The sequence below is a fragment of the Callionymus lyra genome, chromosome 2 (assembly GCF_982586985.1).
Source record: "Callionymus lyra chromosome 2, fCalLyr1.hap1.1, whole genome shotgun sequence".
In the NCBI taxonomy this organism is placed as follows: domain Eukaryota; kingdom Metazoa; phylum Chordata; class Actinopteri; order Syngnathiformes; family Callionymidae; genus Callionymus; species Callionymus lyra.
In genome coordinates this window covers 23,111,789-23,124,227 of record NC_141819.1, presented here as the reverse complement: position 1 = coordinate 23,124,227, position 12,439 = coordinate 23,111,789, and the positions used below count along the sequence as shown (strand labels likewise).

General features: G+C 40.8%; 4 protein-coding genes across 4 annotated transcripts; 2 read left to right on the top strand and 2 right to left on the bottom strand.

Annotated features, from left to right (window-relative positions):
* The first annotated feature begins 1,505 nt into the window (after positions 1–1,505).
* On the top strand, positions 1,506–3,414 carry LOC148086009 (uncharacterized). The gene is made up of 3 exons (XM_087782966.1): positions 1,506–1,784; positions 1,848–2,209; positions 2,471–3,414. The coding sequence occupies exons 1-3, from the start codon at positions 1,516–1,518 to the stop codon at positions 3,412–3,414; spliced, it is 1,575 nt and encodes a 524-aa protein (XP_087639092.1). The 5' UTR covers positions 1,506–1,515.
* Positions 3,415–4,503: 1,089 nt separating this feature from the next.
* Positions 4,504–7,079, top strand: LOC148086008 (chymotrypsin-like elastase family member 2A). Its single transcript, XM_087782829.1, has 6 exons — positions 4,504–4,621; positions 4,700–4,809; positions 5,981–6,075; positions 6,133–6,413; positions 6,496–6,659; positions 6,723–7,079. Exons 1-6 carry the CDS (start codon positions 4,504–4,506, stop codon positions 6,900–6,902), a joined length of 948 nt encoding a protein of 315 aa, XP_087638955.1. The 3' UTR covers positions 6,903–7,079.
* timm23a (translocase of inner mitochondrial membrane 23 homolog a (yeast)) lies at positions 7,080–9,201 on the bottom strand. The gene is made up of 7 exons (XM_087782830.1): positions 9,036–9,201; positions 8,901–8,959; positions 8,486–8,579; positions 8,308–8,392; positions 8,134–8,192; positions 7,932–8,042; positions 7,080–7,645 (listed from the first exon to the last, which is right to left on the bottom strand). Exons 1-7 carry the CDS (start codon positions 9,136–9,138, stop codon positions 7,527–7,529), a joined length of 630 nt encoding a protein of 209 aa, XP_087638956.1. The 5' UTR covers positions 9,139–9,201; the 3' UTR covers positions 7,080–7,526.
* Positions 9,202–9,963: 762 nt separating this feature from the next.
* LOC148086006 (interferon a3-like) lies at positions 9,964–11,274 on the bottom strand. Its single transcript, XM_087782828.1, has 5 exons — positions 11,152–11,274; positions 10,788–10,877; positions 10,537–10,686; positions 10,145–10,216; positions 9,964–10,062 (listed from the first exon to the last, which is right to left on the bottom strand). The coding sequence occupies exons 1-5, from the start codon at positions 11,272–11,274 to the stop codon at positions 9,964–9,966; spliced, it is 534 nt and encodes a 177-aa protein (XP_087638954.1).
* Positions 11,275–12,439: the final 1,165 nt, after the last annotated feature.

The following is a 12,439-nucleotide window of genomic DNA, read 5'->3' as shown; positions in this document are numbered from 1 at the left end:
CCGTACACAATCAGTGTTAGTGGTGAAACACAACCCATTCCTTACTTTTCTACAGAAAATTCTCCCCATTGGACTTCACAGGGTTAAGGGAACCTGATGGCCTTTCTGACTGTTGACCCATCTTTATTGAGAATCACAATGCTCATTAGCCTCTCATCCTCCTGCTGCACTAATCATGCCCACACACACACACACATACACACACGCACACACACACTCTGCGACTGTCTAGAGATTGGACGATGGCAAATGGGATTAACGGTAATCCTCGGATCTTCCTCACACTCACGCACCTCCCACAATGTTTAAATTCCACAATAGAAAAAGGGGAAATGTTCAGTTATTCTATTGTGCTCCAAAGAGTACAGTCTAAAGTGTGGGTGTGCTTGGTAGGATTTTAATGTGATTCCAAATTAAATATTGAGTTAGGAGTCCAGGAAAGAAAATATGTCAAGTGGCTGTTCCTTCTGTATGCCAGGGCAAGGGGCAAGAAAGGACAAAGGTGGTGCTTTTTGAGGTAAGTCCTTAATTCAGTCTGTACATCCATGCCTAACGTCAATGCTAAAGAAACTCTTGGCCTCAATCTGTAAATTGACACATATTTGACTATAATGTTCATATGGTGCTTGTTGATCACACAAGGTCATGTTGGACAGTGTCTTGTGTAAGGCTCATTCAAACGATCAAAAAAACAATACATAGGATTTTATGTCCATGTGATGGAAAGAGAAGGTTGAAAAGTTGTAACTTCCTGAAGGAGACAAAGCGGCTGTTCTTTGTCTGCAAGACGATAATCACTCTCGGCATCTACTTCGATAAATCTCCATTTTATCTCAATGATCATATAATCTGGATTCCGTAATCTTATTAGGCTAATCTTGGAATGCATGCTATTGTGTGGACGGGTGGTGGTCTAGGAGGCGCGCCAATAACAAAGATTAAAATGGTAGTTTGGAAAGATCCATTTTCTGGCCTAGATGGGGGTTGAAGGAGCCTGTCCTGGCTACTTAGCACTGCACACAACAGACACCCTGGATAGCTGTAGCCAGTCCATGAAAGGGTGCATATAGAAGGTTTGAACATATAGCATAGAATAAACAAGAGCTTCTTACTCTGAGACAGTTAACAGCTTAACACTCCGTGGCTGTTAGCATAGCCATTCAATTCTGCAGTTATGGAAGGAAACAAACCCAGACAGGAGCAGGAGGCTGTTCTCTGTCGTGGCTTACATATGTGGTGTGATAGGTAGCCTGTATGGGTGGCAACAGGAGGGCCCTATATGCATTACATATAAGGTAACAACGGCTGCCTTGAAGCCCAAATACAGCCAATTTAGGACAGCTAATAGCATTGCTAGCTGGATGTGAACAACACAGTAAAGCTGTAGGTTGAAGTTGAAATTAAAGTTCATTGTCATGGTTATTTTACCTTTTTTATGTTTGACTTGTACATTTCTGCATGGCAAGCATTTCAAAGGTTCACCTTGGCCTTGTGTTGCAGGTTGAAACCAGTGCCATGGCGAGGCCTGTGCGTCCTGCTTCTGACAGCTACCAGTCACTCTACAGTTCTATTGGTCCAACCTCACCTCACACGAATGCAACACGACTTGAAAGATTGGACGATGAGGATCCCAGGTCACCGATATTCTCGCTGTCAAAAAGTTCAATGGATGTGCTCATGGCTACGGGTCCGGCGCACCTACGGGATCCATCGTGGACGGGAATGGACCTAAGACGTAGCTCCAGCACCAACACACACTCTGAGCGTAACCCACGCAGGCAATTGCAAACGACGCGAGTGGGAAGCCTTCGATCGCTTCTGGTAGGTCAACCCCTCGAACCTCACAGTCCTCCTGCCCTCTCTGACCGCTGGATTGCTAACACGCATCGCTGGAGTGGATGCAGTAGCACTTACAGCGGCAGCAGCACTCCGGACACAGTCGTGTGGAGAGGAGGGTCTCGTCCTGGCAGTCTAACCCAGGAGACTATCTGCACAGGTTCCCCTGATTCCTCTTTATCCAGAGGGATGGCTTCTCCCACCACACCCTCGCCGTTCATCTCCCCACTTGTTACACCCACTTTAACAATTGTGGACATTATTAAATCGTCACCGCTTCCAATGAACAGGCCTCGCCAGAGAGACTCGCCACTAAGCTCTCCGCAGCTGTCTCCAAGCAGAAAGTCACATCATTCACAGCTGCCAGAGGAAGGTGGCTACTTGGACAGCAGTTCTCTCATTTTTCAATTTCCTGTCCCAGTTTCATCGTCTTCCAGTATGGATGGTGGCGTGTTGCCAGATCCGGGGCGTTTTTCTAAATGCGTAGTCCCCGAGCTACACAGCCATGAAGGCCAGAAGGTTTTTGAAGAACAAAATAGTGGTAGCCCTTTGGATCAATTAGAAAATCAGACAATACATTGCGAAGACAGTCCAGATGTGGATGTACAATCATCCCCTTTATGTTCTTCTGAAGCTCCTGAAAAAGCACCTAAAAGTCGCCCTGTTGTCCCCTTCTCGAGTTACAAACTTGTCTCATCCTTCAGTGACTCACAACTGCGAGAATGCGGCAGGTGCCGCAACAGTGGCATCAGAAAGGTGGATGTGTTCAAGGACCAGGTTACCATGACTTCTCAGCCTGAGCTTGTGGACGCAGAAGTTCAGACAGTCACTCCGGTTGGCTCATGGTGGAACCTGAAGATAAAAACCTCTAACATGGACTCCTCCTCCAACCTGGGCTCCCCACCGGGATCCAAACTGAACCTGAAGTCTTCAGTCGGCTCTCACTCCAATCTGGTATCTCCTTCCTTCAGTATGATGCCAATGAGCAGTGGTGAGGAGGATGAGCAACGAGATGTGGTTCCTCCTTCGATTCCTCAGATGGAGAGGAGGAGGTCATGTTTGAAGATGCAGAGTGACGACAGAGATGAGCATGGACGGAGGAGCAGCATGAAGCAGGTGCAATGGGATGAAGAAGGGATGACCTGGGACGTGCATGGGGCTTCTGTAGACCCGGAGATCCTAACCACTGCTATACGTAAACATCTTGAACTTCACATAACTCCCCGAACTCTGAGACGTAGCTCAAAGACGAAAAAGGCGCCAAAACCTCCCCTGATACCAAACAATGAGGTCATAGAGATAGAGGACCCGAGTATTCTGGAGGGTGAGAGTAAGAAGTCATGTCCTGAGGAAGTTGAGGAAGTGGCTGACAAAAGAAGAAGTAAGTGTGAGGAACAAAAAGAGGCTTCTCGTCGAGTAAACAGAACAGGCATGTCAAGAGTCGAGGAAGAAGTTTACGGCAGAGAAGGCCACTTAAATACACTTTCCTCTCCTGGGAGCAACCAACTACGGAGGAAAGGTGTGATCAGGTCACTGAGACCTGGATGGTGTGGCGGCTCCAACCAGGCAGACAATTGACAATGATAACAAATTCTCCTGTGATAAGATGTCACTAATAAGAGAGCAAACATTTAGTATTCAAAGAGGGTTCCTTTGAAATTCGGAAAACATGGAAGGCCAAAAACAGTATGGCAGTACAATGACAAAGCTATTGATGTAAGAACCTAAGTGTTTTGATCAATATTAGTTCTTAGAATAAACTCTTATATTTACTTCTTCCAGACATTAAATCAACGGGAAATGAAGAAAACAAGGCCAATATAATTATTTTACATGAATACATCCAAAGATTGTTCATTAGAGTTTTCCAAGGACACTTAAAAAAGTGTTTTCCACCCCAACATAGCAATGATGTAAAATTAAATCTTGCAGTAAACCATTGTGAGCCATAAAAATGGTTACCTGGTCTCCATCCCTCCCCCCTCACTGTTTATGATGTCAGAAATGAAACCTGACCAAGAGAGACCAATGGCGGGGCACTGACTCTTTAACACATTGAAAACAAGTGACTGAACTCAAAGTTGAGGGGTTTCATTTATTTATTCACCAAAAAAAGAAGATCATTTGCACGATCTTATAGAATAAAGGTGAGAAGGAGACGACTCCCTTAGAATAGGGTGAGAAGTCATAAATGCTGTCTTGTTTACTTAGTTACTTGTTTTCTTTAAAAGAAAATAAACATAATACATGTTTGTCTAAATAAAACACAAATGTTGTCGCCTTGACTGAAATAAATGCTTTTTATCAAGTGAAAAAAAGTGGGTCATGTTTGTCATTCCTCCTGATGTTTAAAATCACGCTATTTGTTAACCGAAAGAAAGGGTCAGGTGAAGGTCACTAGCAGCAGCACATCATGTGACACCACACGATGTTTGTGAGTGGCCATTGTTCAGTTCCCACCAACATGTGTACTGTGAGCAAACATGCAAGTGAAAGTGCTGATGGGAACAAGTGGAAACTGGAGCTTCAGGAGAACAATCCAGCGCTGCGGCTTTGTTGTGACAACACTTATTGTCCGGCGCCGCTGTGCCGCTGTGTACCTGCATCTCCCTGCCCGGGTATAAAAAGCCTGCCACTTGTACAGGATGGTAATTCAAAGGGACTACGATGGATGCTCCTGGACCTCCTCTCCATCTTCTGCTACTGCTGCTGTTGAGCAAGGCACACCTGCCCGCAGCAGCATACACACTCATCGATGAGCCACAACACAAAGTCCTTCACCTGGGTAAGTAGCTATTTACCCGAAATACAAACACGTGTTTTTAAAAATAATAAACATGTAGTTTGAATTGTCTGTCTCCAGACTGGCCCAAGGATTGTGGGCAGCCCTACTATAAACCCAACATGGCCGAGAGAATCGTATCAGGGAACGAGGTCAGACCTCACTCCTGGCCGTGGCAGGTCTCTCTGCAGGTGACTTTTAGGTTTTGCTGGTGTGTTTATATAATAATCAAAATAATTACTACTGCTTTGTCAATACTAAATAACTAGAGATTAATAAAATGTTATCTCATAGGGACCAAAGTCATTATTAGGCTGCATATAATGGTCTGGTTTCAACTACTTGTGATTTCACTTTTATATCTCACATAAAAAACAGTTTACTTTAAAAGTTTTTATAAATACAAAGATCTTATCAGTTTTGATTGTTTGATCATATGAAATAAGTTAAAAAAAAACAACGTTATATATAACATTATGCATAAAAATGTAAGTGATGGCTCTGGAGTTTTCTTTGTTTGTTTATCGAAGGAATACCACAAGAAAGAGTTGCATGTCACAGCCCAGGCATGTGTGTATGTCCCGCCTCTGTCCGCCTGGAGGCAGTGTCTGCACGTTAGTCTACCTTTTGGTGGATTTTTTGGAAAGACTATTTTTCCATTTTTTTTTATGTTTTCTCCTCTGTGAGAGCTGAATGTTCGTCTTTTTCTAATAGAGAATCTCGTTTTCCAAATGTAAAAAGATCTCACCCTCTAAGCCGTCAGTACTTACACTTAAAGCAGCAGTGAGTTCATTCATCTTTGCGTCAGTTTGCTTGATTTCAAAGAACCCGATACACGTAAACAAGAGCCATTTTTAAATTTTTTTTTTAAACAAATTGCAAATCTAATATTCATTATTAATAAGAAGAAGAACAAGCTATTCAACTCACATTTCTTCTACAAGCCTCGGCTGTGCTGCCCCCTGTTGACTATTATGGAAATAACTCAGTCATGGAAACTGCAAGCATTTAAAAATAAATGTTCACAGTAATATAAACCATTTTTCAGTTGGATATGTACCTCCAATGAGTGATCGTCAGCTGTATATTCTCCTCAAGATGGCTGAGCACTCCACTCAGACCCGAGAAACTATTAAATATTAAGAAGCTGGAATTTTATAATTATTATAATTCTATAATTAGGTAAATTAATAATTCTGGTTGTCATTTACAAAAGAAGTTTAAATACTTCTAATGGTTGGCTGGCTTCAAGAGGCCAAGTCATCTGGAGATTTTGTGTAGAGCTAACTTCCTCGCCGAGTGGTTTAAGACATCCAGCTTCTGTGTGAAAGATTTAAAGTAAAAGTTCTGTTTCTCTCTCAGGTTCGACCAAGAGGAAGTAAACACTTCATTCACGTCTGTGGAGGAACTCTGATCCACAAAAACTGGGTCCTCACTGCAGCTCACTGCTTCCAAAAGTAAGGCTTGCAAAGTCAGATGTCTTGAAGAAGAGCCTTAAAACAAGCTTGTTCCAGAGGTAAAGCGGAAGACTCGGGGAGCTGGAGGATTGTCCTGGGGAAGCACCAGCTGAAGAGAACAGAGATGTCGGAGAGGATTTACCCGGTGAAGAGAATCTACCGACACGAGAACTTCCGCTACCCGGCGCACAGCGAGCTGGACTACGATATTGCTTTGGTGAAAGCTGGTGCAGACATAATGCCCTCCAACTTCCTTCGCTATGCATGCCTGCCGCGCAAGCAGACAAGCCTGAGACCAGGACACTTCTGCTGGGTGACGGGGTGGGGAGACACAAGGGGTGAGACATACAACACTTTTAAACAGAAAACTGGATTGTTCTACGTAAGGTGAGGTCTAACCGTTTTGTTGTTTGTTTCTAGGAGGAAAAGAAAACGTGTCTCTGGCAGAGAACCTCAATCAAGCTCGTCTGCCCATCATCGACTATAAAACTTGTCGGCAGAAGAAGTTCTGGGGCGACAGAGTCCGAGACTCCATGATCTGCGCCGGGTTCAGAGACACAGAAGATCCACCTGCTGCTTGCCAGGTAAAAATATTGAGATCAAATTAAAATGCTCATATTTTTTATAACTATTTTCTTCCATGTCAGGGGGACTCCGGTGGTCCACTGATGTGCCAACTGGGCAGAGACAGATGGGAGGTGCACGGTGTTGTCAGCTTTGGTCCAATCGGCTGCACAGTGGAGAACAAGCCAAGCGTCTTTACTCGCACCGCCTCCTACATTCCCTGGATCGAAGCGACTCGCATTAGAGACTTTTTCCTGCACTAAGGTGTCCCATAAACAAGTTCACATTGTTCCACCAAAAAAGGTAAATTACAGAGACGGAGTAAGATATTAAAAACAAATAAGAATGTGAAAAAGAAGTTAGAAAAGTGGCATCTAAAATTTTATCTCCAGATTTTAGCATGGTGAACCTCACTACTTTACAAAGAATAAAGCTGCATAAAAGTGGATGCTTCTCATGTTTTATTCAGCATACAGTTTCACGGCGCTGTCCACACTTGGATTAATAAATACAGAAGTACATTTGACCATCAAGGCTTTACAAACCCCCAGATTTGAAGTTTAACTATAAAAAAAACTCAGGCGATAATTGCGAAAAACAATAAGACAGACGACATCAACACAAGAGATGGCACTCCTTCCTACTGATATTCATGGTAGTTCCCATAAATTGTCCAGGTGATCAGTGACAGGAAAACCTTGGGCGATCGAGTGAAGGGTGCAGCTGGAACTCCAGACGCTCATAGTCCAATATTTCTTTTCACCATGTGGGATCCTGGATAACCAGGAGTCCTGCTCAACACGAGTCAGTCCAGTTGTTCTTGGCTGTTAGAGTCAAGGCTGTGTCCCGGAGCCGTTTGGCCAGAATGTTAAAGGAGGGGTGAAGGTTCAGTACAGCCTTGACGAAGAAGGGGAACCATTGGCCTTATCCCAAGCGTTGTACAGAGAATAGGCACCAGACAGGGCGAGGCCAGCCAGGCCACCGCGGGCTACACCTTTAATGCCACCTGTTAACACAGAAGATAGCAATATTATATGATAAGCTAAGTACAATTAACCCTTGTAAGGCCTCTGGCTCAAAGTGACCCAGGGGCAAAAAAACAAACGAGTTTGAGGTATCCCTTTTGTTGTCTCTAGGTAAAGGTGAAAGACCTCCATCACAGCATATGTATTTACAGAAGCCAGGGAGGTTGTTCACCTTGAACCAGAGACAACACAAGGGATACCACAAACACATTTGTTTAATCAGGTGTGGGCAACAACAGTAGCACAATATTTTCTTTTTTTAATTACCTGCTGATTTGAAGAGCATTCCTGTCAATGTCCCAGCAGTGACTGTGTTGATGGCGTCCTCTTCTCCTCTGGCCTTCTCCAGCACCACACCAAACACACTGTACAACAAGGCTGCGGTGACAAGAACACAAAACATCACAAGAATTACTCACCAACAACAAGACTTATTGTTTATTCATTAAAGAAATAAGTGGAATCTTACCGACAGACCCAAGGGTGTTTGCCCATGATGCACCTTGTCTGGTCACCATATTGATAATCCTTAAGAAGAAATAACAAATACATCACACTTGTGATCTACTCATTTTGTTGACCTCAAACATTTGAAAAGTGCAGTTGATACAATGAATACAATAAAAGGTGTCCTCCTACTTACTGAACATTGCGAGGTTTGGACCAGGCCATGTCTCTTGTCTCCTTCAGGCCCATTCTGAGACCGTTAACAGCTCCAAAGGCAGCGCCTGGAATCAGAGGAGCGAAATGAACGACATTCATCTTTCATTGAAGTGCTTTAAAAAAAAAAAACATGTTCTTTTGGGAACTTTGAGCCTCACCAGTCATGCAGGAGCCTCCGATGGTGAAGAAAGCCAGTTCAAACCTTCCTCTGGTCTTGCTAGCTCCAGTGAGCTGGATGAACTCGTCAGCATCCTGAAACCCAGAGTCTTGGGTTAGGTTAGGTAGAACTTTATTGATCCCTCAGGAGGTCTCCTTCGGGAAATTGTTTTTTTTCCAAATTATCCACAGCAAATACAGCAAGATGATACAATCTTAAGTCTAAAGATAAAGAACATAGATCAAAGAAAAATAACACAGAGACAAAGGATACAAAGATTAACATAGAACAGAACATCATACTTTTACTCCACTCCTGCCCCATAAATACTAATGGAAACGTTTTACTAATGTTCAGGATTTAACTATTATAATTAGATATCGACTAAAGCCGGATATAACACATTAACAACTTACTTGTGTGAGGTATCGGGGGTCCACGTTTAGATAAGGAGACACGGGGCTCATTCCAGACACTAGAACATGAGGAGAACATACATGTCAACGACACACAGGTAAGTAAACACGAGGCCGTCAAACAGCATCACTCACGTGGGGAACCGGCGAGATCTTTGTTGGAGTATTCTGAGGCACCACCCCCGAAAAGACTCCCGAAACTGGCTTTCACTCCTCCGGAGCCTTGAGAGTTGTCCATGGTTATAGAATATGTGAAGGTCTCACCACTGACACTGAGAACGACCTCGCGTACTTCTTCTTCCTCCGCTTCCGCTTCTCGAAGAGCTAATGGAGGTCGCTAGACTGGTATTGCGGTACGCTACCGCCCCCAGCTGCATTGGGGGATGTATTACTACAGGAAATTAATTACTGCTTACTTTTTTTTTTAATTCAATCCCATCATACAATTTTTGGATGCTTGATTCATCTTCATTATTTACATTTGTTCGTTTATTTTAAATTAATCTTGTCAGTTGACATACGTTTATCGTGTGTGACATACAATGATACACATTTAAAGACTGAAAAAGAGCAGATGGAAATACTCAGTACTTCTGCTACTTTTCCAGACTTTTCTTTTTAGACCCTAAGTCGACTTTATTGTTGAATTAAGGCATATGATGACGTATCTTCATTCATTCATATATTTATTTATAAATATTTATTGATTATTTATTACTTTTGCTACTTTTCCATTTTTCGACCCTATGTCGACTTTATTGTTGATTTAAATATGGCATGAATAAATATTTATTTATTTGTTTATTTATATATCGAACCTCAGTGTAGAAATGTAAGAAGATCAATACACAATTTGAGTGGCAAGGTTTGACTTTATTTATTTATACAAATATAAATATACTTTGATGAAACAACAGAAATGTATGTATAACTTATTGAGTTTGTGTAAAAAAAAAGTTATAAATAGATAAATATTACTTCAAGTCGGATAAAGTTACAGTTAAATAAATAAATAAATAGATAGATAATCTTCTTCAACGTCGGTCCTCTGCATTGGGGAGTTTCATTGGTCGGCCATCAGTGGCCGGAGAAGCTCCTGGGCTTTGAACAGATGAAGTTTGATCTCGGCTCTGATGAGCTCCCAAGCTCCGGCAGTGTGCTCCTGTGAATAAGAGGAACAATATTTATTTTTGTATGATTAATTATTACAATGTCTTTAAAACTTGATGTCGAGTGTCTGTTACCATTTCTTGTAGGTTGAGAGTGAGTCTCTTGAAGTACATGTGCAGCCTCCTGCTGTGGCCGTGGTGTTTGTACTGCAGCAAAGAAAAACGTTTTATAGCACCTTATTTGCAAATACAGTCATATTGTTGTTTCCTTGAAATGAAACCAGACATTTGGTTAGATATTTTCAAACCAATAACATCACCATAAACTTCTATTGACGCTAAATAAAACAAACAAAAATAAGTTTAATGATGAAAATTAGGTTAAAAATGCTTGTTTTTTAAACACAAGTCAATTTGTTTTTTGTTTTTTTTAACCATATATCTAAAGAGTTTATTGTTTTTGTATCTTCTCATGATCATTTATAACGTCAACACTAAAACATAACAAGTGATAAACTTAAACGTACGCATTGACGAAGTCCATCCGCCTGCCTGGTAACAGCTTGAAGAAAGTGATCCAGCGTGACGTCCCCCCATGCTGTCGAGGAGTGATCCTGCTCGAACAGATCGGCCACTTCGTCAAGGACTTGCACCACAAAGTGAAGACGATGTCCGTCCTGGAATAACAGACAAAATCAATTAGACCATTAATAACAATAAATAAAAAACTCTGAATGCATCTGGTTGTTTTAATTTTTTTAAACGTTTAAAAACGTACTGTAGCTTTGGACGCCAGCATGTAGAGATGATGAGGAAAATCTGCAATGACCGCCTCTGAGTCGTTACTGTTGTTCATGGAGTCATTGGCCTAAAAATACACAGAAACAATCTTTTAAAAGTGATTCATACAGAAATATACAGATATATAAAATATGAGATATAAACCAAACTGTATAACAAACCATAACGACAAATACTTTCCATCTCGTTGTCTGAAATTTTACTTTGATTTGAGTAAAGCCAGTAAATAAAACAAATCAATTATATATATATATATATATATATATATATATATATATATATATATATATATATATATATATATATATAGCAAATTAACAATAATAATAATAATACATTACCATTGTATTAAGACACTGTATGGCGTTCTTGTTCAGTGAAAGGAAGCGATGATTCAGCCAACTGCATGTGAGGGATGATCCGGTGCCGATCAGGCTGAAAATCAAGCAGGTGTAGAAAATCATGTTCAGATTTTTAAAAGTCTCTTTTGGAGGCAGAAAGGTTGTCATCTGGTGTTTGGTTTGCTAACTTACCTGTACTTCAGTGATGTTCCTTTATACTGCTCCAGCGCCTTTCACTTTCCTAACATGTGGAGAATATGGAAAACCATCTTTCGTACCTGTGGGATTTTCAATCTCGTTGTAAAGATAACTTTGCAGTGACAACGGCTGAAGAGGTGGAAAGTACTTCCCCTATGAAAATGAAAGCAGGTGACATGCTGGTTAATGAGCCGCCGACGATACTTGAAACCTGAAAACACATCATCGCTGGTATAACTTTAACCAGTGTGGCGGCATTCTAAGGAATTATGATCGTTGCCTCACGGCCTCATTACACACATGGCTCATAATCGTGTTAAATATTGGAGGCAAATTAAATGAAGTTACCAACAATTTCAGTTATTATTATACATGACATGAATACGATGTGTGGGAAAACTAAAATTATTTTTAAAAAACAAAAAACAAAATCATAATATGATGATGTCATCACACAGTTTAAAACGTAACAGCGAAAATGAAATCAGTCAATCAAGTTGTAGCAACGTTTATGGTGAGCACATTCAGGTATGTGGCACAAGTAAACATTGCAGAGGGTTTTATGATATGTTTAATATTGTTGGTAAGGAACTGATTTTGTATTAAGTAAATGGTTCTTGTACAAATTACACTTGTGAGTCTATGTAGTCCATATTTTTAGGATATTTAAAACTCTATTTATTTGTTTTTCATCAATGTTTTGCTTCAGATTTCCTTTTTGATAAACTTGAATTTGAGGTGTATTAATTCTATATAGAATTATTTAGTCATATTTTTTTAAGTTTTTCAGAATTTAAAAAGAAGGCTAATCAAGTTATTTTAGGTTGTTGCATGTTGTTGCATATTGTTTATTTTTAATTCAGATGGACTTTGTTTCATCATTTAATATCTGCAATGGACAATAGTTTTTTTTTTTAATTATACTTTCTCCCTTCCTTGAGGCCAACACCACTTTTTACAGGAAGATAAGTTATCAGATGGTCATTAATGTATCTATTCAGGTGTCGATGCTAAGGTTTTGTCTGCATTATGGGTTGTGTATTTAAAACGTTTTGTTTCTAGTGATGTATGTAAAGTGTTTTCTTTTTCA